Source organism: Bos indicus, chromosome 4 (genome assembly GCF_029378745.1).
Source record: "Bos indicus isolate NIAB-ARS_2022 breed Sahiwal x Tharparkar chromosome 4, NIAB-ARS_B.indTharparkar_mat_pri_1.0, whole genome shotgun sequence".
NCBI lineage: Eukaryota > Metazoa > Chordata > Mammalia > Artiodactyla > Bovidae > Bos > Bos indicus.
In genome coordinates, this window is record NC_091763.1 from 11,140,695 (window position 1) to 11,162,892 (window position 22,198).

General features: G+C 38.8%; 1 protein-coding gene across 1 annotated transcript in view; it reads right to left on the minus strand.

Moving 5' to 3' along the window:
* The window catches only part of CALCR (calcitonin receptor), a 111,371-nt gene that overhangs the window by 17,266 nt on the left and 71,907 nt on the right, over positions 1–22,198 (minus strand). The window contains exons 4-8 of the mRNA XM_019959686.2: positions 20,389–20,545; positions 19,519–19,629; positions 17,217–17,329; positions 14,904–14,995; positions 6,974–7,100 (exon numbers count right to left, since the gene is read on the minus strand). Coding sequence (XP_019815245.1) covers positions 6,974–7,100; positions 14,904–14,995; positions 17,217–17,329; positions 19,519–19,629; positions 20,389–20,545 — 600 coding nt within the window. The remainder of the gene's footprint in view (positions 1–6,973; positions 7,101–14,903; positions 14,996–17,216; positions 17,330–19,518; positions 19,630–20,388; positions 20,546–22,198) is intronic.

The following is a 22,198-nucleotide window of genomic DNA, read 5'->3' on the forward strand; positions in this document are numbered from 1 at the left end:
GGAACTAAAAAGACTCTTGGTGAAAGTGAAAGTGGAGAGTGAAAAAGTTGGCTTAAAGCTCAACATTAAGAAAACAAAGATCATGGCATCTGGTCCCACCACTTTATGGGAAATAGATGGGGAAACAGTGGATACAGTGTCAGACTTTATTTTTTTGGGCTCCAAAATCACTGCAGATGGTGACTGCAGCCATGAAATTAAAAGATGCTTACTCCTTGGAAGGAAAGTTATGACCAACTTAGATAGCATATTCAAAAGCAGAGACATTACTTTGCCAACAAAGGTCCGTCTAGTCAAGGTTATGGTTTTTCCTGTGGTCATGTATGGATGTGAGAGTTGGACTGTGAAGAAGGCTGAGCGATGAAGAATTGATGCTTTTGAACTGTGGTGTTGGAGAAGACTCTTGAAAGTCCCTTGGACTACAGGAGATCCAACCAGTCTATTCTAAAGGAGATCAGTCCTGGGTGTTCTTTGGAAGGAATGATGCTAAAGCTGAAAGTCCAGTACTTTGGCTACCTCATGTGAAGAGTTGACTCATTGGAAAAGACTCTGATGCTGGGAGGGATTGGGGGCAGGAGGAAAAGGGGACGACAGAGGATGAGATGGCTAGATGGATGTGAGTCTGAGTGAACTCTGGGAGTTGGTGATGGACAGGGAGGCCTGGGGTGCTGAGATTCATGGGGTCGCAGAGAGTTGGACACGACTGAGCAACTGAACTGAGCTGAGCTGAACTGAATTTCTTGTGCAGAGGTATCGCCCAGAGGGGTCAGATGAGAGAAACTGGGTTGATGTTTATAGCCATCTTAAGAATAAATTATTTACAGCCATATGGGAATATGGTTGATTATAATTAATACATTTTAAAAAGAATAAGGATATCCTCTATACTTTTCTGTACCATATGGTCTTGGTTAAAAGACCATTTGTTGGTGTTTTTATGTAAGTCAAGTGAAATCACACAAGTACCCAGGGTAAGATACCTCACTTCATTGCCACATCTCGGCATTATCCTCTCTGCCTGTTCCTCAGATCCATACTACTTGTTCTTTCTCAATCAAATATCTTCCATAGGCACCAAAATGGATAGTTCCAGTACAGTTTTCTTGGCCATTGATCTCTCATCCCCCAAGCCTTGCTGTCACTTCCCTCATGTGTATAAGCCCACCCTCCCACCAGGCTCCTCTAGGTTGGGCAGGAGGAGTCAGTTTGGACCCTTGGTTTCACTTCTGAGCATCCATTCCAAGCTGAGCTTCCTGTGACTAGGGTGAAGTTCTGACCTAGTCCGTTGTCCCAGCTGTCCTGAACAAGTGAGACTTAGAAGAAATCCACTTTGTTTTTCAGAACTTGGGGCTCATTTAACTTTGCTTATGTAAGAGGCTATAGAAAATGTGACCCAATTGTTTTGGCGTTTGAGATTCAAAATACTCAGGTTCCTAGCAAAAACTAATCTTGCTGCATTGTCCCCTTTTGGACTCAGACAAAAAGTTCAGAGAGACAGTTCTTTCTAGAAAATGATGAGGGCGCTGCCGGCTTCCTCTAGATGCAGCAAGAACAATGCTTGTAATTCTGCCTCCCGACTCCCTCCATGAAGATTGTTGAAAAAGCAGATAGAACAAGAAACTGAAATTTTAGATATTATGGAAATGAAATGTTCAAATGATACAAGTGACAATCGGCAATTTTCATATCACTCAGTAAACTGAGGGTCTATTCAGCCCTTATTTATTCCATGAGTTATTTTGAGTTTAACTTAAAAAAAAAAAAAAAGTTGTGTGAAGGAAGAAGATTCTCACTCTTGGTTTTACTGGAGAGACTTTGCCCAGCCAAAAACCTTCCACAGGAATAGACTGACTACTTTGATGGGAAAGGGACCAGAAGCCCACTGGGATTCCCTGCTGAGGACTGAGAACACGGTTTTCTTTTGCCCCCAACTAAATACACCCTCACAGAAGTAGTATAAAAGCATTTGGGATGATGCAGCCTCCTTTCACAAGAAATAACTTTCTTTTTAATATATCCCCATGGGCACTGGGAAGGGAAATATTTTTGCCTCTTAACTGCTGATTCAGTGACCTGAGAATTGGGTCAAAATTAAGGGGAAAAAAACAAACAAACCCACAATTCTGCCTTTAGTTTGCTTAAAAAAGAAAGTCTTTAAAAAGTATATATTCTTTTGTATATAGAAAATTGTATTTTTTTTATAGGAAAGAGACATATGTTGGAATCACAGACAGATGGAGTCTAATGGATGTGCTTTTCTCTATAACTTTGGTTGTGTTTTTCATGTTAATTTCAATTTTTTTAATAAATATTTGTAGATTGACAATATCTAATAACTTCCCTTTTCCAAAAGTTTCTCCTCTTAGTTTCTTTGTTTGTCTCTCCTTTCTTGGGTTTTTCTTTATTATCTCTACTCTTCTCAGCTAGGGAAGACCTTAATCTAATGTTTTCTGTAATGTCAGTTTTTCAGGAAAAATGCAATATTTCATATAATTTAGAGTAATTTAAAATTACACATGACTTAATAATATGCTGATGATACGATGCTCAGTGTTTGGATATTATTTTCTCTGTCTTTTTAGAGGTGGGGAATTTACTGCTGGGAGAGATGGGGATTTTCTAGTTAAATCAAATTAAACCTTTCCTTGTTCTTGACCTGTATGTTCAAATATGTTACAACAGCAAAATCTCCTTTATTCCTAATGCCTGCATGCACAGTTTCAACTGCAATTTACTTTAATAGTCTTTTGGATAGGAAAAGATCCCCAAGAAATTGAACTTCTATGATAGCATTTATGATAGAATATGCTATATTTGCATTTATGATAGAATATGCTATATGCTCACATTTTCAAGGTGAGATTCAATACAAAGTTTAAGACCTGTGTCTCTCTTGGAACTAGTAAATAAGCAGTTTCAAGGATGAATAACATACAAGCTATAACCACTGGAGAGTTCTTTCCTGCCCTTTCTTGAACTAATTATGCCTGCCTGCGAGAGCAGTCTGGTGTTGTTTGTATATGGAAGGTGAGATAAGAGATGGATCAAAATCTCACTGGAAAACAAAAGCTCTGTTCAAATAGAGAAATACTGAAAACAAATGTCCTTGTTTTTTTTCTCCGCTTTGGGCCAAGTGTATGCTTCACAATTTACAAACATAGGTTGACTTTTGTCATTGTGGTCGTTTGTTTTTAGCCTATGCTATTTATTTGGTGAAAGACACATGCTTTCAGAGTTTGTCCCTTGGAAGAACCAGACATTTGCACACATGAAAGAGGGCAGCATGTGCTCACACATGATCATATGCCCCATCTACCATTGTAAGTGGGTTGTGATTGGTGGCTTTCCTTCCCTGGTGGCTTAGAGGGTAAAGAATCTGCCTGCAGTGCAGGAGACCTGGATTCGATCCCTGGGTTGGGAAGATCCCCTGGAGAAGGGAATGGCTATCAACTCCAGCATTTTTGCCTGGAGAATTCCATGGACAGAGGAGCCTGGTGGGCTACAGCCAGTGGGGTCGCAAAGTTGGACATGACTAAGCAACTAACGCTTTCACTTTTTTTCATTTGAACCTCAGAGGAAAGATTTCTCATTCAGGCATACCAAGTAAAATAGTCAGATGTTTTGTTCCTTTGTTTTCTACCAAAAAAAGACACATACACACACACACTGAAACAGGTAAATAAATGGTGGAGCCTCACATATGCAGCTGTAAGACACAGAACGCTGTTTCCATGTGAGGCTGGGTGTATTTCCAGGGATTGTGAAGAGAATGTCATAAATAGGCATTTCCCCCAAATGATATGAATTTAGTTCAGCCTGAAGATTAAAATTTGAGTTTGGGGCACTCAATCAATATTTGACTAATTGGATAAAATTCTACCTTTCAAGAGTTTTACAGCTTTTTCCTAGGAAGTTTGCTCTTGCATAGCTACAAAAGACAACAAAAACCAAGTCTGTTAGGTTAAAAATATATTGATTAGGAGAACTAGGTCATGCTATAAAGATGAACTTCTTTCCTGTTTTTCAAACTTACATCACTTTGAGAATGCCTAATGTGTGTCAAAGAGCCACCCCTCACTCCTCCACATGAAGAAGGAGGCTTTCTATTAATTTCTCCACTCCTCTATGCTCACACTGACACTCTTCCAGGGAATCAGCTGTGTAGTGGCTAAGCCAGGTTCCTAGGTACCTGCTTCCTGCTGCTAAGTCACTTCAGTCGTGTCCAACTCTGTGCTACCCCATAGATGGCAGCCCACCATGCTCCTCCGTCCATGGGATTTTCCAGGCAAGAGTACTGGAGTGGGTTGCCATTGCCTTCTCCCAGGCATTGTTAAATGTTTCTAGGCAATAGTGGAGTTGCAAGGCAGGGCTGAGCTGGCTTGGTGGTGGTTAGGAGGCAGCTGTGCGTGTCGACTGGCAGAGTACCTAGGCTTGTTTGTCCCTAAAGTATACTATAAAAGTGAAAACATCCACCAACGATAACTTAGGACACTGAGACAATGAACAGAGTAACAGATCGGTCGAGAAAGCCGTGTGCAGAGACTTAAGGAGCTAGCCACAGGGACGGGGTTAGCAGTTACCTTGCAAGCAATTGCTTGCAGTAGCACACCCTGGGGAATTTTTAAAAGCTTTATGGGTCTTTGGGACTCTAGAACAACCCCTTAGAAGTAAACAGGGAAGTTTTTATTGCTCTCATTTGATGGGTAAGGTGAAATGGCTTCTACAATTTATTAGTGAACTCGGAAAAGTCCTGAATTTATACTATTTCAGGAAGATAACAGGTTAAGTATCATCTCATCATGGATGAGAGGCCCATTTATTCTAACATCCAGAGAGTGGGGTGGAGGCATGACAAGGGGGTGTGAGACTCCCACAGGAGAGGTGGGAGAGTGTCTACTTAAGAATTGGCGATATCTCATCATTTGACTGAGTGCTGCTCCCAGGTTGATGTGCTGATTATTCAATAACCAAAGTGCCATTCCCTGGCCTACTTTGAACAGATGGTACCTTTCTCAGATTTTTGTTTTCCCCCCAATTTTAAACATTTTACTTTGTATTAGGGAATTGCCAATCAACAGGGATTTCATACTTCATAGGGAATTCCAAATTTGAGTCTTCTTTGCTGACATAGTCTTAGTTAATGGCTTCTACACCTATTTTTCTATTTTGTAAACATTTATTTATTATTTATTCATTAGCTGCATCAGATCTGCAGCATGTGGGATCTCTCATTACTCACGCAGGCTCTCTAGTTGTGGGCTTGCTTAGCTGCCCTGAGCCATGTGGGATCTTAGTTCTCTGACCAGGGATCGAACCTGCATCACCTACATTGGAAGGCACTAGGGAATTTCCTCTACACCTGTTTTAATCTTAGTGGGGGTAAGCTTCCTTAATGAAATACAGTGTGCATCTTTAATTATGGACTGCCATCACTTTGAAATGGCTGAGTATGTATCGTAAAGAACAATCTTCCTAAGGAAAGAAACCAAGATAAACAAGAGCTCCATGCGGCACAGAGGACACAGGCTTCAGTGTAAGACAGGTCTGGGTTCAAACCCCACCTCTAATGATCCATAGTGTGGAAGACATGTGCTTTCACTGAACCTCCACTTACTCAGTTAATAATGGGGATAATATCCACTCTTCACTGGGGTCTTGTGAGGATTAAGTGACATAAGATTACTTTTATTAAAATCAGTTGACACGAAAAAAAGGAAACTCATTAAGATAAAACCCATTGTGCACCTAAGACAGGACTCTGTCCCAATCACAGATGCCGTGGTTTGAAAAGATAGATCATAATGCCTTCCTGGATGTATTCACACTGCAGAGGCTATTAACACTGTGGATCCATTAGAAGCCAGATTAAGCTGCTTTCCCATGCCGTGCCACTGTCACACAGGATGCACGCTCTGGGCAGATTTCACGCATTTTTGTCATCGGGTTGGCAAAGCCATCAAGTACCAGTTCTGAAAGATGAGGCTATCTACAGATGCTTGCATAATGCAGTTAAGCAGAGAAACAAAAAAAAAAAGAAAGAAAGAAAGAAAGAAAATATCCCAGGCCATTCATTGTGTGCCGGATACCTTCCGTTTGTGCTTTCAGATGCACTCTCTACTCTGCCCCGGGACCCAGAGAAACCACTCGGTGCATATCCTTCGGGGCTTTCTCACCCTCTGGTTTCTGGCTAGGCTCAGTTCACAGGGGCCACCAGCAGAGACTGGGAGGTGAGAGCGTGTGAACTAGGGACATGCAAACCTTTTTTAAAGTCATGCAGACATAAGCCATGATAAAATTCCTAAGAACCACTAGAGTAAATGCATTACAGCTGAAACGATTGGCCCAAGACCATTCAGGCCCCAGAATGATGAGCAATTAATACCTACGCACACCTGTAACCCATGAGTGACCCACTGGGGCCACCACAAAGCACTACTTTATAACACCTAGTGTGTGTGCTCAGCGAACTTCCCTGAGATGTTAGTAAACTATTGATTAGTTATGGCAACTCATGATCGGTGGTATAAATCTTATTTGGCTATAACTTAATTATTTCCAGCCCTTTACTATAGCATATAACCGATACCTCCAAAAATTACACAGGGATGATATGCCTTAATGCAAAACTCAACTGTAAAAGTAAATATTATTATATATGTAAAAGCTGCTTGTGTAAGACAATCACACCACCTTCACTAGTTACAGAGGTTGTTGTTTAGTTGCCAAGTCATGTCCGACTCAAGCGACCCCATGGCCTGTAGCCCGCCAGGTTCCCCTGTTCATGGAATTCTCCAGGCAAGAATACTGGAGTGAGTTGCCATTTCCTTCTCCAGGGGATCTTCCCGACCCAGGCATTGAACCTGCGTCTCCTGAATTGGCAGACGGATTCTTTACCACTGAACCACCTGGGAAGCCCAGTTACAGATACTATATCTTTAAAAATAAAATTAAAAACAAATCATGCCACGCCTACCGGATCCCTTTTCACAAGCTCTCCATTGGGCACAACCTCAACCAGGTGGATGATAATGATGATAGAGTTCAGAACGTAGGTCAGAAACATGTTCTTATGCAGAGTCACCCGCTGGCAGCTAAGGCTCCTGGAAGGAAAAAAGAAGAAAGCATTAACCAGTGCCAAAATATTGATGCTCCTGGAAAATAAACCTTATGTAGTAATATTTTAAACTTTCTCTTTAGCAATAGATGAAAGAACATATAAATGAGGCTGGTCCCATCTTTTAAGGTTCATTACTACCTTTCTGCCTGATTTTTAGACAGTTTCCCGGTCATGGTAACACGGTCTTCGGTTCTCAGGGTGACTTCCTATAATAACTAAAACAGTGAGGGATAAAAATCAATTGTAATTGTAATAAATGTCATAAAATTAATTGAGAAGAACTTTTCTAAGAGAAACTATTAGGGTTTAGAGTGGTGCTTCAGAGGAAAAAACCAACTCTCCACTGATGTAATCTGCCGGAAGTTGAGTGGCAAATGGGAAAGAAGACTGAGTCCATGTCCTTGGCCCCTCACATAGGCTGATTTTCTTAAGTCTCCTGTCATCTTTCTCTTTCATCATTTCTTTTTTTCTCTTCTGGATGTGGGCCATTTTTAAAATCTTTACTGAGTTTGTTATAATGTGGCTTCTGTTTATGTTCTGGTGTCTTGGTAGTGAGACAGGTGAAATCTTAGTGCCTTGACCAGGGATCGACCCTGCACTCCCTGCATTGCAAAGTGAAGTCCAAATCCCTGGATTTCCAGGGAAGTCCCCTCACCATTTCTTTTGATACCTTCTAATTTCTCGTATTCCAACTGGAATCAACTCTATGGCTCCTCTTTCCCATGTCCTTCTGATGGTGGAGCTCAGACACAGACAGAGAATTCTAACTAGGCTCAAATGTGACGTCGTGCTGGGGCACAAGTGTGGTTTAGACCTGGGATCGCTCCAAGTGCTCTGCTCGTTGGCACAGTTCTGCCCCACCTCTGGGGTACTAAACGTTTGCTGGATTTTCCATTCTCCTCTCCTCCACTTCCTAAATTTGTACATATGTATTTGTGTAAATGTTCACATAAAGGAACATTAGTTTAAATATCCTATTTCACTTTTTGATGCAAATGGAGAGAGCCTGCAGGAGGGCTGTACAAAATTGGAGTGATTATCCTAGATGAATTAAAATCTAGTGTTTACCATATTTGATCCAGTCAAAGAACATTTAACATATGTGAGGACTTTAACATTAATGTTCGGTTAATGATGCCAATGATTGATCATAGTAACTACTCCTAAAAAATCTTCACGGAATAAAGCTAGAATTCCAGGCATTTAGACAAGAAAATTCTGGGGAAAAATGACAATGGAAATGCTTTCCTATATTTTCAAATCAAAGGAGAATGAGTTGTCAATTATCTGTAATGAAAAGTAAGTTTAAGCCATGAGGGATCTGTGAGAAGAGCATATTTTGATTATTGTGGCTACACTTTTCAACTCTATAGGAAGTACAGGCATTAGTAAACAGTTAATACAGAATATTCTTAAATTCTCAACTTGTTGAGCAGGGGTAAAATGCAGGAGGTAGCCAATGGTAAAGACGGGGTTTAGAGAAGAACTTTCTCTCTGTCACATACACACGTACTACCATGTACTATTTTATGAAGCAGCAGAAAATTTTGTTAAATAAACTGAACCTAATTGGTTTTATAATAGTACTTTAAAAGTAGGATGCAAATTTAAGACTTTAAATAGAAATTTATCATGCCCATTTATACTGCATAAGCTCTTCCATAAAGCAACTGTTAAATTTGTGAACAGCCATTTTTCATGTAGTCATAATAGCACTTTATAATTCTTCTCCCTGGGAGGCAAATATCTGTGGTCTCATTACTGGATTCAGTCTGGCCGAAACCAATGACAGTTGACATTATGCAGAACTAAGGAGTATGGATGAATGAATCTTTCAGCGTTGTTACTCTCATGCCTAATTTTCTTTGGACTGAGCAGAGTTCAATAATCTGTCGATGGACATTAGCTTACAGAACTGGTTAATGTTCAGTCTCCTGTGTAAACTAGAACTTCCCTGAACAAAATATGCTTCCTCTACTTCCAGTTTATGGGGCCACTTGTACCCCCGTTTTATTTTTCTTTTTAACACTTACTATCCTTTGCCATATATTTGCTTAAGTGAAAGTCACTCAGTCTTGTCTGACTCTTTGCAACCCCATGGACTATACAGTCCATGGAATTCTCCAGGCCAGAATACTGGAGTGGGTAGCCTTTCCCTTCTCCAGGGGATCTTCCCAACCCAGGGATTGAACCCAGGTCTCCTGCATTGCAGGCGGATTCTTTACCAGCTGAGCCACCAGGGAAGCCCACGAATACTGGAGGTGTAGACTATCCCTTCTCCAGGGGACCTACTGATAAAGGTATTTGTTTTGTATACCTAGGAGGAGAGGGTCTGGCATGTGGTAGGGCTTAATACTCTTTTTTTTGCACTAAAAATCTTTACAAAATAGAACTCTTCTTCTGAGCCGTGACCACTGAACAGTTTTCCAGTACTTCGGAGAATTAACATCAAATGTTAGATGATCTCATATTTCACACTTTGTATCATATTGAACATTTGCCAGATTCTTAAATGAACTAATATTGGACATTATCCTGTTGTTCACATTATGTAAATGTATTATTTACACTAGGCACACAATGAGAAAATGATGGCTTAAAGCTGGATAAACTGTTAGGTTCCAAAGTAAGAATATGACTTACTTTGAAACAAGTTCTTCAAGAAACAAGTCTCTGTTTCTTGAAGATTTCAATATAATTTCTGCTCATTGAGTTTTAAAATTTTTATTACACTTATTTGACATTTACAATCTGCTTTATGAAGTGAGTTGAAGGTACTTTAAATTTACGAAAATTCTTTTAATAATCTAACATGTATTACTATGTATCCACTCTGATTCAAACCTTCTTGAAGATGCCTGGGACATATAGGTGAAGAAAACAGCTGCTGCCTTCAGGGACCTTATGTATTACATAGTTATTTACTATTATAATAAATGTTCTGAAAGAGAGGTATAGGATATTCCAGAGGATTACTTGGACTTAAGAAATGATGTGTTTAATTGTTCTCAATACAAATATCCTGTTGCTTGAATGAACATGAGAAAAGTGGTCATCTTCCTGTCAGACCTGTAATGTCTTTAGTGGAAATAGCATGAAGCAGATTTAGCTACATATTATTCCTCTCGATAAAAAAGAAATAAGTATTTAGATGGACAGGACATTGCTTACTCTTGAGTGATAGGGAACCATAAGTACTATCAATTCTCCAAGAGTGGGAGGATAAGACAACATAATCTGCTCCTGTCTTGGCCCAGTCAAGGTGTCATTCACATATGATGATGAGATAATGATTTACTTTCCTACGAATCTCAAGATGTCACACTTTAAAGCCGAAGCCACATGTCACTTTCATAATTTTAATTTACCTGGTATAAATCTTTCACATTAAAAACTATTCCAAGTTACTGGTATCTTATGTATGTATATGTGTGCTTGGGGGAATCTTGAAGTTGTATGAGAAGGTATTTAAAATTTGTCTTGAGTCTTACAGATTGTATAAATCAGTTTGCTATCACGGGGACAAGGGTCAATTTTAAAAGTTTCCATTTACTTAGGTATCATTCCTTGCTAATGATGAACAAGAGGAATGCGGGAAGAAGGGAATGGGAAACAGACTGGAGCAGAATGTTAAAACTCTTAGAAAAATTCAAAACATTATACATCTTTCCTACCTGACAAGGGACTTAGTAGCTTTGAATTTAGCACAAAATCTTTACACTTAAGGAACTCCCTTTCAATTATGATTCCTGCCTCTTTTCCTCATTCCTACTGGTCTATGAGTGAACAGGTGCCAAGACACGACCAACAGTTATCTTTGGGGTGAGTTGGGAGAAAGGACGCTATTTTTGCAGCCATCGATTTAATGGTTTCTCTGGAGGAATAGCCAGAGATGTATAATAAGATACTATGCAAGACAAAGAGTTATCTATCCATCCTCTGTAAAGATGTGAAATAGAATAACGGAATACTGAGTGATAGAGGAATCAATATTCCTTTTGGAGCTCCCAGTGGAAACCACCCTCCCCCTTTTTTTTTGCCAACATAGCCAATGTAATATAGAGAATGGAATGCAACGAAGACACTCCTCTTTCAACATATACCTCTATATACCAACATATATTTTCAGGCAAGAGTAATTGATATTCACAATATTTAACAATCAGCAATGCATGGATACTAAGCAGTCAAAATGGAGGTTAACGAATGTTCTATTATTGGACCTTCCTTAAGAGAAATCCGTGAGATGTTTCAGTGCTTAGAATGGTTCTGCAGAAATGTAAGTTGATAAATTATAAATGGTCCTAAAGAGATAGGTGAATTCATTGCAAACTTGCTTAAAATAATCAGAAAACAAACACAAATGTCCACTTGCCTGACTTTCATAAGCCAGTCTTCTCTAAGGGTATTTTTACTTTAACTCTCTTACAGACATTTACTCTTGGCATCTAGTAGTAAGGAGTCTTGATTAACTAATGTGATGTTTCTATTTAATTCCTCTCCCTGGTATTGCTCCTATTTTCCCAGTGAATGTCCTAAAACCAATGTCATACTAACGGGGCTATCTTTAACCTTAAACTGGGGGATCAGAGGTAACCAGCATACTCATCCTGAAATTCTTTTAACTCTGCCATTTTTATTCAGTTAAGATCTTCAGTGTTGCCTTTTCTATGATCTAAATCACTGAAAAAATTTTCCTTTATCTTGAAGAGGGCATAGAAGTTCAATTTTGCTCTTTTAAAATAACAAAGACTTATATACATTTATACATTCACTCCCAACAGCACAGGGAACATAATTCTTGTTTGTCTCAGAGTTACATAGTCCTGCCTTTTATCTTCTCCTGCATACTCAGAATAAAATCACATTAAGATTAGTGGCATGCCTTAATGATCTCATTCTGAGTAATGTCTCAGGATTTCCCACCAAGTATTGGCTGTTCTACAGGCTCCTATATATTCAGTAAGTTTAAATTCTTGGCCTTCCTGGCCTGCTGGTTTGAGTAGGACACCTGCAGACTTATTCCTTGTTACAGACCCTAGAAAGCACACTTTGTGAAATTAGAGTGAGATTTCAATGGGATGATTGTGAATAGGGCATTAGGTCTCAGAAGTGGAGCTGGGTGTAACTTCTCATTTTGGTTTCATGAAAGGTTTATGAAATGGATTATTTGGATTTTGCTAAATAACTCAACCCTGGGCATGCAGAATTAAGCAAGGGAGTGATGATTAGATCTTGCTCAAGTTTCACACTGATGATGCCATTTAAGTACATAAATTGTAAAGCCTCCCGTTATAATGTCCAGTTAATATCACAAGGGTGAGGTTGAGCATTTGAAAAAAATCTAGAAAAATATTTCTATAAGAGAAAAATGTTGTCATACATCAGTTCCCTTTTATTTTCACAATCATTTTGAATTTCTAAAATCCAAATGTAAGAAAAAATGTGAAGAATCAGAAACGTACTTTATTGACTTATTTTTAGCCATGCTGCATGACTTGTGGGGATCTTAGTTCCCCAACCAGGGATCAAACCCATGCCCCCGGCAGTGGAAGCATGGAGTTCTAACCACCAGGAAATTCCCAGAAATGTACTTTAAGGAAAACAGATAGCCTTGATATTTTTAGTTTGGGGAAATTTAAGGTAAGATTAAGAACAGGTATAAAAATCAGACGTGACTGCTTTTGGACTTGAATATGGTGTTCTTCATGCCCTAGTCACTCTTACTGTGTGTGCCCTGGAGAACAAGGCATTTCAGTTTGTCTTCCCATCATTGCATCCAGATTCTACCTCAATAAGATGTGTTTTTCCTCCCAAGACTTGCTCTTTGGTAGGTTCTTGAAAGAAGAGATGGTAAGGGCAAAAATTGGTGCTTCCTAGACAGTCTGCCCTCACACGCTCTCAAAGAATTTTACCAGATTAATTTTGCTTTGGGACTAACTGGAATTGAGAAATATTTCACTTTGCTTGTGTGCTGCACTTTTAAACACCCGTCTTTAGTGGTTTAACAGACAAATAATTATTGAAAGAACATCCTTACTTTCTTTGCTGATTTGGTTCTTATACCTCATCACTCATTTAAGTGACAGGAGAAAAATGTTCCCTTGACATTTTTTTTTCATCTTTAAAGTCCTGCATGCATTTAGTTGCACCGTTGCAAATTTGGGGCCTTTTCTTTGAATTTTCTTATGGTCATATTAAAAAAAAAATGAAAGAATAGACTTTCAGTGATAGACTTTTTAATCAATGTAATATGAGAGCCACGGTGATGTATTTTTTGCATTATGGTCAAGCGTAGTTGAAAAATGAAGACATTCAAAGGTTAACCATGCCACGTGCTTACTCTGCTGTATCCTGAATCATTATAATTGAAAAAATTATTCAAATAATTAATCCCTCATGTCTTGTTGCTTTATCAGTCTTCCTCCTGTTCAGCCATATGTGGAAGAAACTCATTTTCTGCTTATTTATACTATTATTTGCTATTTAGTTAACAAAACCTTGCTATTCAGTTATATTGCTTAGTCAACATAAATTTTGATGATATAAGATGTAGACATACATAAATGTGATTATGATGTAAGTTATAGACAAAGATTAAAAACCGGATCAAGGAAAAATAATACTTATGTTAGGGTGTATTTTACAAGTGATTCCTTGGTTTAATTTTGTCTATTATTATGGCAATATGTGAACAAAAGTCAATTTAAGATTCTGGTATTCTGTATACAAATCACTGTACATTTATTTATATCTCACATCTTTTAAGTGTGGAGAATTATTTGTAGTCTGTGTCTATGAGGTTTTCTTAGTCATTTGTATAATATCACTAAAAAAGTATTAGTGGAAGGAAATACCATGGTAGTGTAGAAATTAGAATTCTCATGAAAGACTACCATAGTGCCTCCTGACTTTGACCTATAGAAATGACACTAAATTTAGGAGGCTTTTAGGACCAAATTTATGTTTGAGATATGTCACTATCTCACATATATTGTGGTCATTTCGAAAAATATAGAATCAGTGTTTTAAATTCTCTATTGGTGTAAAATCAGTGTCTGAATTAACTTAATCATTTTGCAATAGATAATGCGATCATTTGTATGGACACAACCTCTGAATAGAAACCCTCACTGGAATTTCGTTTCTTACAGTTCTTAGAAGAGAATTTCAGTTAACAGTGGTAGGGGTGCAGGGGCAAAAACCTGACACTTGACACCAGGCCATCCTCTTCAAGGAACTGCCCTTGACTCTGGCCGAGTCAAGGCCAAAAGAGACTTCCTTACATGGATGCACATGACTGGAGCCTTCCCAGCCCCACTTCTCTTCTGGCCCAACCCACTTACAATACAATTCCCAGTTAAGCAGGGTGTGTTTGAACTTGTGGCCTCCATATTTCAGAGTGGGGGTGAAAAAAAAAAAAAGGAGGAAGATTCTTTCCTCAATGCTTCGTGGCAGCTTAGCCGGTAAGTGGAACTTGACCATGTTAATGTAGTGTATCTACGGGCTCACAGGATTATTTCATTTTGGGAAGGGGGTATACTGCTTTTGAAAATTATATGAATCCATCCTATTTTTCCCCAAGGATAGGGTTAAAAAGCATATTTTTAATTAATTTCATTTTTCTTGCTACTCCAAGACTGCCAGTGTCACATGTCATGGAATCTGCAGACTTTCTCGTGCAGATTGTTCTGTAAGGAACATATAAGGAGCAACACTCTTGCAGTATACCACTTCTTTTAGCGCCTAAGAGAAAATACAAAGCAGATGCTGTAAGTGTACGTACCTAACACGCATGAAAATCACCAGGGAAATCACCAAGGTGACCATCGACATCGAATGACCCACAATAGCCAGGTAGTACAGAATGTACGCGCTCTGGAACCGCAGGAAGGAAAGCAAAGCAGTTACAAAGACAAATACATGAATAAATCATTATACAAGAGGGAAAACAGTTTCTATTTCTAAGTGATGTAAATTGACAACTGTTTTTCTCCTTAAAAAAAACTATTATAATTGTAAATATTTCAGAGAATTAAATTATATTGAATTATAAATTGGATCAATGGATTAACTATCTTAACTGATATCATAAGAACATCAGTTAAACCAAAATACGCATGACATGGTGGGAAGAATCTAAGAGTGGGTTCATCAGAGTGTTCTTTACTCAGAGTATTGTCAGTAAGTATTTGTGTGACTTTCAGGTCTAGTCACTTTACTTTCCCAGACTGCAGTAGTCGTCATCTTTAAAATAATGTGGTTGGACTAGACGATTTTTAAAGCAATTATATGCTGCTGTAAGGAACATCATTTAGCCCAGGCATACAGAAATATTGGATCTGAAAGGTTGTGAAAAGATGACCCAGGTAAACACTAACCACAAGAAAACCGGTGTGAAATTACAAAACTCTAGATGTTAAGTCAGGATGACCCAGAAATACTAAATTTCTATGCACCTAATAATATAAACTTAAGTCACAGAGAGCATAAAGCAAAAACTGACAACTCCTGGTCATCAATAGAATAAACACAAGGAGGAAAAATCAATCTATAGATTTGAAGATTTGAACAACACGATCAACAGATTTTACTAATTCACATAAAATAAACACTGCACACGACATCTACAGAATGCCCATTCTTTAAAAAAAACAAAGGATATTCACATTGACATATACTAGTCAGTAAAGCAAATGAATGTATTTCAATTCAAATCTTAAGTTGGATATTCACTGATCATCATATTCTAGAAAGCATCAGTAAAAAGATAACTTTAAAAAACCCCTCATATCATTAAAAAGTAAAAATGTATTTCTAAATGACCATTGGGTCAAAGAAGAACTCATAATGACACACCAAAACTTTTTGGATACAGATGAAGTTGCACACAGAGGGAAGTTTACAGACTAAAATGCATACATGAGAAGATCAAAAATCAATGACCTAAATTTCTATCTAAACAAAATTAAACTTAAATGATAAAGAGAACTTGAATATATACTGAGTGGCTCAAAGACAAAACCTAGTTCTTAAAAAGAATTTCAATACCTCTTAGCAAGACTGATCAAGGGGAAAAAACAGACCCAAGAGAGATGAAAAACTTGTACACAAAATGCTATAACTGGTTTTGGTGTCCTTGGCCTGTGCCGAGGTGTCCCTCTAGTCATCTGGTCTCTAAGCTATCTATTCATCTTGTTCAATTGTTTTTTATTCTGTTTTAATGACAGGAAAGTTTTCTATACTTTAAAGCTTTATAGAAAATGAAAGCACTGATGTTTCTGTAGCTTCCGAATTAGTAATTATTTAGCATACAGGCCTATCCTTGAAGGAAGCAATAGGTTTCCTTTGCAGCCACCAGGGCTGCCCAGAGAAGCCCTGTGTGACGAAACGCTGACCCATGGTGTCTCCCAGCCCGTGCGGACAGGAGGCTGGTTGCAGATTTGGTGATCCTTTCAGATTTCTGAAGAACCTGAAGAAGGGGGTAGTTACCTACTGGCCACTTCCCACCACCCGCCCCATTGGCTTCAATATTTCTAAGCAGAGATAATAAAGCTATTTAACAGTAAGACACAAGAAGTAACAAATTAGAATGGGTTTCCACAAAAATAAACAGCTGCACTCCTATCAATGGGCTGATGAGAAGCTCCATCCTCAAGAGTTTGTTCAAGGCTTGATAGCAAAACTGTCATGGACCTCTCAGGACAGAGTGGTCAGTTGTTAGCTGGTGACTTGCGGAGAAATCTGTAGTTCTGGAACCCTTCCCAGAGAGAACTGCTGAGGGAGTTCTTGAAAATGCTGCCTAATGTCTGGTATTGTAGGGAACTCCATCATTTGCTCCATGGACACATTCCCCTTGCCATAAATGGCCTATTCCACACGCTCAGGGAACCGTCACTGATTGAGTGCCAACCAAGAAGTAAAGCATCGTTTCTCCAGCGCCACTCCCTAAACTCCCCCAAACTGACAGGTCATTATCTGATTTCCTTCTACAAAATAGGCTGGCTTCTCAGTAGCAGGGGTTTTACCATTAGGCATACATTTCCGTGTACAGATAACGGCATTCTCCTCCAGGACTGAAATGTGCAATAGAACCTACCTGCATTTTCTCAGGGGTGAAAGCGTTGCACATGGTGTAGTTGGACCAGGAAATGTTGCTCTCAGGATGGGTGTACCAAACCCCATCTTCCTCACAATACTTTGTAACTTTTTCTGTTAGTGAAACAGAACTCATTACTACCTCAAAATCGCAAGACAGAAAAACAATAAATTAAAGCTAAAGAGCCATTGCAAAGGGTTAATCACTTTATAGAACCTGAACGTGAGTAGAAGTCAATAGAGACAACCAGGAACCATGCACCACACAAGATGCTTTAATATGCATTGCTTCAATTTAGCTTCAGCAAAGCCAGGTGAAGCATTGCTATCTCCACTTTACATTGCCAAACTTCACTTTTTTTTCTTTCTTTCTATCAGCCTCATTGGAATCTTAACACTGCTGTTCACTCTCTCATTATCTAGCTACCTTTTTACCAAGCACTTTGTTTAAAAGGAAATCTCTGTCATTTCATTAAACTGTTGAGTGGATCATCGAGATACAGCTTTGGGTCAATGATAAAGTACTAAAGAATTTAAGTTTGTTGAATACAGATGTATTTAAGAATTGCCTTTCTTTAGAAGTGGGTTTGTTCCCCAGCTGAGAGGGTTGTATCTAAAAATCAGGCCGAAAAGATGGATCTATGCCTGGAAATCACTGTTTGGCTAACCCCAAAGTTGCCTTTTAGTTAATAATTGTAGCCACTTTAGCAACAGCCCATTGCTGCTTTGGAACTGGCCTTGCAGCCTCAATTACAGAACAACTCTTTGTGCCAATCAGGTTCCTCTAAGGCAGTCATCAGATCAAGATTAATGAAGCATAATTTATTGGGAAGAGTCACTAAAGACCTGGGGACCACCATCAAATAGCACCGAGTTAGGGTTTACAGGAAGGTAGTGATTAGCGATGGCACCCCACTGTAGTACTCTTGTCTGGAAAATCCCATGGACGGAGGAGCCTGGTGGGCTGCAGTCCATGGGGTCGCTACAAGTCGGACACGACTGAGCGACTTCACTTTCACTTTTCACTTTCATGCACTGGAGGAGGAAATGGTAACCCACTCCAGAATTCTTGCCTGGAGAATCCCAGGGACGGGGGAGCTTGGTGGGCTGCCATCTATGGGGCCACACAGAGTCGGACACGACTGAAGTGACTTAGCAGCAGCAGTGATGAGCAGGGAAGAGCGATATGCTCTTTCTCTCTTCACATTCCAACTCTTAAATCAAAATGAGAATTCCTAGAAGTGGCTGGCCTGAACTGGTTTTAAAAGTGCTCCACTGTAATTCCGCTTCCACGGGGGTCAAAGGTTGTAACTCATTCTCGGAGGAAGCAGGAAAGCAAGTCTCCCACCAGTGTGGCTAGACTGAAGCCTGAAGGAGAACCATGCTCTGGCTTGAAAGTTCTGAAAACCACTTCAACCTATATAAGTTTGTACAATGATTTAGAAATATTGTTTCTCAAATGCTTTTTTCATTTACATAGAAAAGGGTTAGTTAGGAGTTCAGAAGACTTGGGTTCAGTTGTGGTTTTATATAAAATATTGTGTGAGTATAAAAGGAGATAATATATATGCAACTGTTTTGGAAAGTAAAAAAAAAACTATTCAATGAAAACATTCCTTTGTTACTTTTATAATTACAGTGACTTTGATGTTACTAATTAACTTAACACATTTGTTGGCTGTTCATATGGGGCAGGGCATAGAGCTGGGTTAGTATGATCCATGTTAATAGTGCCAGTCTTCTTTACTGAGCATATTTCAATCATCTGCTGTTGGAACAGAAATCTAGTAAGTGTTTGGAGTTACCACCTTCTGATTTTTCTTCCCTACACACGATAGTTTTATATCATTTTCAACATTACAATCAAATTCCCATTATGCTTGTTCTGCCAACCCAGTACACACAAACTCTAGATCAAGGATTTGCATAAGTCATCAAATGGGAGACAATGGAAAATTCTACAAAAAATTCAGCTGTAAATAAAAACTGTTCAGTTTTAGAAAAAGTAATTGCAATGTTTATTAAAATTCAATATTACATATTTAAAATATATAAATGTTCCATTTTTATTTAATATTTAATAGAATTTATGACCAACATGCACAACTGGTCATTGACTTAAAAAATAAGGGCAGCTCACAGTCTCTGGACAACTGGATATTTCATTTGTGGGGATCTTTCAGGACATGCTGAACTGTAGAGGCTATGATTTGGTAGTATATTTTGCATCTTATTTTCTTTTGGGAACTAGAAAAGTGCTAAAAGATTCACTGCAAAATATAAAATAAAAAGAAATACTCTACCTTCCACATCAAAGTCCGGAAAATAGCCTGGGCAGTGCTGCTCAGCGAGCGTCCCGGCGGGCGTATCGTCCCAGCAGGCCCAGCCATCCCACGTGCGGTTGCAGTACAGACCTGGCCGTTTAGAGAGATTGCACTGCAGTTATCACACACCATAGCATCCTCAGGGAGATGTAACAGGGCATAGACGGTCACTCAGGGGCTCTCCACTCGGGTACAGCAATGTTCAAACAGCAGTAGCAACAAAATAACGGTACTAACTTTTCCAACGACTAAGAGAATTTCCTTTTTTTTCTTTTGGTAGGGTATTCTCCATTTATTCCTCAAAAGGCTTACTTGTCATCTGTGTCGTATCTTTCCTCCAAAATTTCTCCTTTACGATATCTCCAGAAATGTTATGAAAGAAACCTTGTGAAAGGATATGCTCTATCGTGGGTGGATGCTCAGCTGCTAAGTCATGTCTGACTCTTTAGGACCCCATGGACTGTGGCCCACCAGGCTCCTCTGTCCATGGAAGTCTCCAGGGCAAGAATACTGGAGTGTGTTGCCATGCCCTCCTCCAGGGGATCTTCCCAACCCAGGGATTGAACCTGGGTCTCCTGCATTGGAAGGCAGATTCTTTACTGCTGAGCCACTACTGGGCTACTCAATTTTGTCTTAGGGGCAGATGTTAACCAAAAGCAGTCAGATGAACCTGAGCAAAGAAACTAGGCATGTCTGTGGCATAAAATACACAAACATACCACAGTATGAAAGCCACTGTTAAAAACATTGGCATATTAAATTAATTGAGTTAACACATATTTACCCCCAGAAGAAAATCAGCCTTTACTAATGTTTGAAACACACATTCACATACAGCCTTCTTTTTACCTTCTCCTTGGTAGGGGGGTAACTTCTGCATTCGGTCAAAGCATTTGTGCTGTGCCTGCAACAGCTTCTGTTTTCCTACAAGGAAGAGAAATGGCTCCGGCTCCAGTGTTGGAGAGTAGGTGGAATCTGAACCGGTAGGAAGAACCGGAAGCGGGCGCTGTATTAGACAGGAAATGGAGTTACTTACGGAGAGTAGAGAGAGGAGAATATATAATGAGATGATCAAAAAGTATGAAAACATTTATTTTCCTTCTATAAGCAACAATTATGCACAATCTCCACATGGATTATTTTTTCTTTATAATTTAAGTGTATTTATATTTCATCTATAAATTCTACCTAAAAATTTCATATTCTCATTCATTTCATCCACGCTGAAAATGTATAGCATGCACACAGACCCACGCACCTCATTACAAGATTTTTAAAATTTTATTATCAATGTAAAGTTTAGAAATAAATAACCTGATTTCCAAAAAATATGAATATTAAATCAACTTTGTTTTCTTTGGAGCTCCTAAGAATCATGAATCATGTTATTCAAAGTAGATATATTAGTGCAATAAATAAGTTTTAATTGGATTCTTTCAACTGATTTGTTTGTACTTAGATTGCACACACTGCCAAAAAATTTACCCCATTTATTCCACAGAACAAACATAATATGTTCTTTTGAAATATTCTGCTTTGGATAATTGCCTTAATCTCTTTAAACTGGTTTCATCAGCAGATGACCTATACAAGGTAATTGATTTTCACTGCTGAAAATTAAGGTAAATCTTAAATATTTTTCCTAGTGCTTCTAAATTTTCAGTGCAGGCTGACATTATTTTGTCAGTCTGTTAGTTTTCATTACCATCATAGGTCCTATTAATCAAAGTTGTATGTCTGTGTATCTGAAAAGATGGATGTCTGACAAATTGTCTTATGTTGTGTTTAGATAGATTTCAATTTCTTTTGTGGCTCTGATGTTTTGATTATGTTTGAATTGGAATTTTTTTATATCCATGTTCTGCATAGAGAGTTTTTTGGAGGAGCCTTGCAAGCGTCAACCTGCACTGACTTCTGTTTTTCTCAAGTTAGAAATACTCCTGGCTTTCTATCACACCTACTGAAACACTTAATTGGCCTTATTCTGTTTAAATTATTCTAAGATGGAAGTTTACCCAATGTACTGATGGCAGAGATAGCATTACATACCTTTCTCTATTCTCCACAGTTGCTAAAATAAATATGCTTATACTCCATATACCCCAGGCTATTCATGGTAGAGCCTCACTGTTTTCTAGCATATCTCACTGTGTAGACAATGCATCCTGTCCCATGAGACAGTCTATCACTAAAGGCTAAACAATAAAAATTAATAGTGGAGAGAGAGCATGGAGCAAGAAAAGATGGGAATGACTACAGATCCAAGGTAGAATTAGACTTTGAATATATGGACTGTCTGCATAGGCAGAGAGGAGAGGGAAGGCCTTCTGGATGGAAGGTAAGGCACACAGGTAAGCCCAGAGGAAAGAAAGGGCATGTGTGAAATTGTACAGAAACCAAACTGGAGGGGAGCATGTTTGAGGGTAAGAACTGAAATCAAGGAAAATCAGATAATACAGAGCCCTATGAAAACAAAAAACTTTTGGGACATGAAAGGCTCAAGATACTTTAGCCAGTATTTTAAAAGCATGATGAAGTAAAGATGTCTTGCAGTTTTTTGACCAGTGAAGATTGTGAAAGGAGAGTTAGGCATCAGATTAGAGCTGGGAAGGCCAGCCAGGCAGCTCAAGGCATGGACCACATCACCTTAAGATGGACC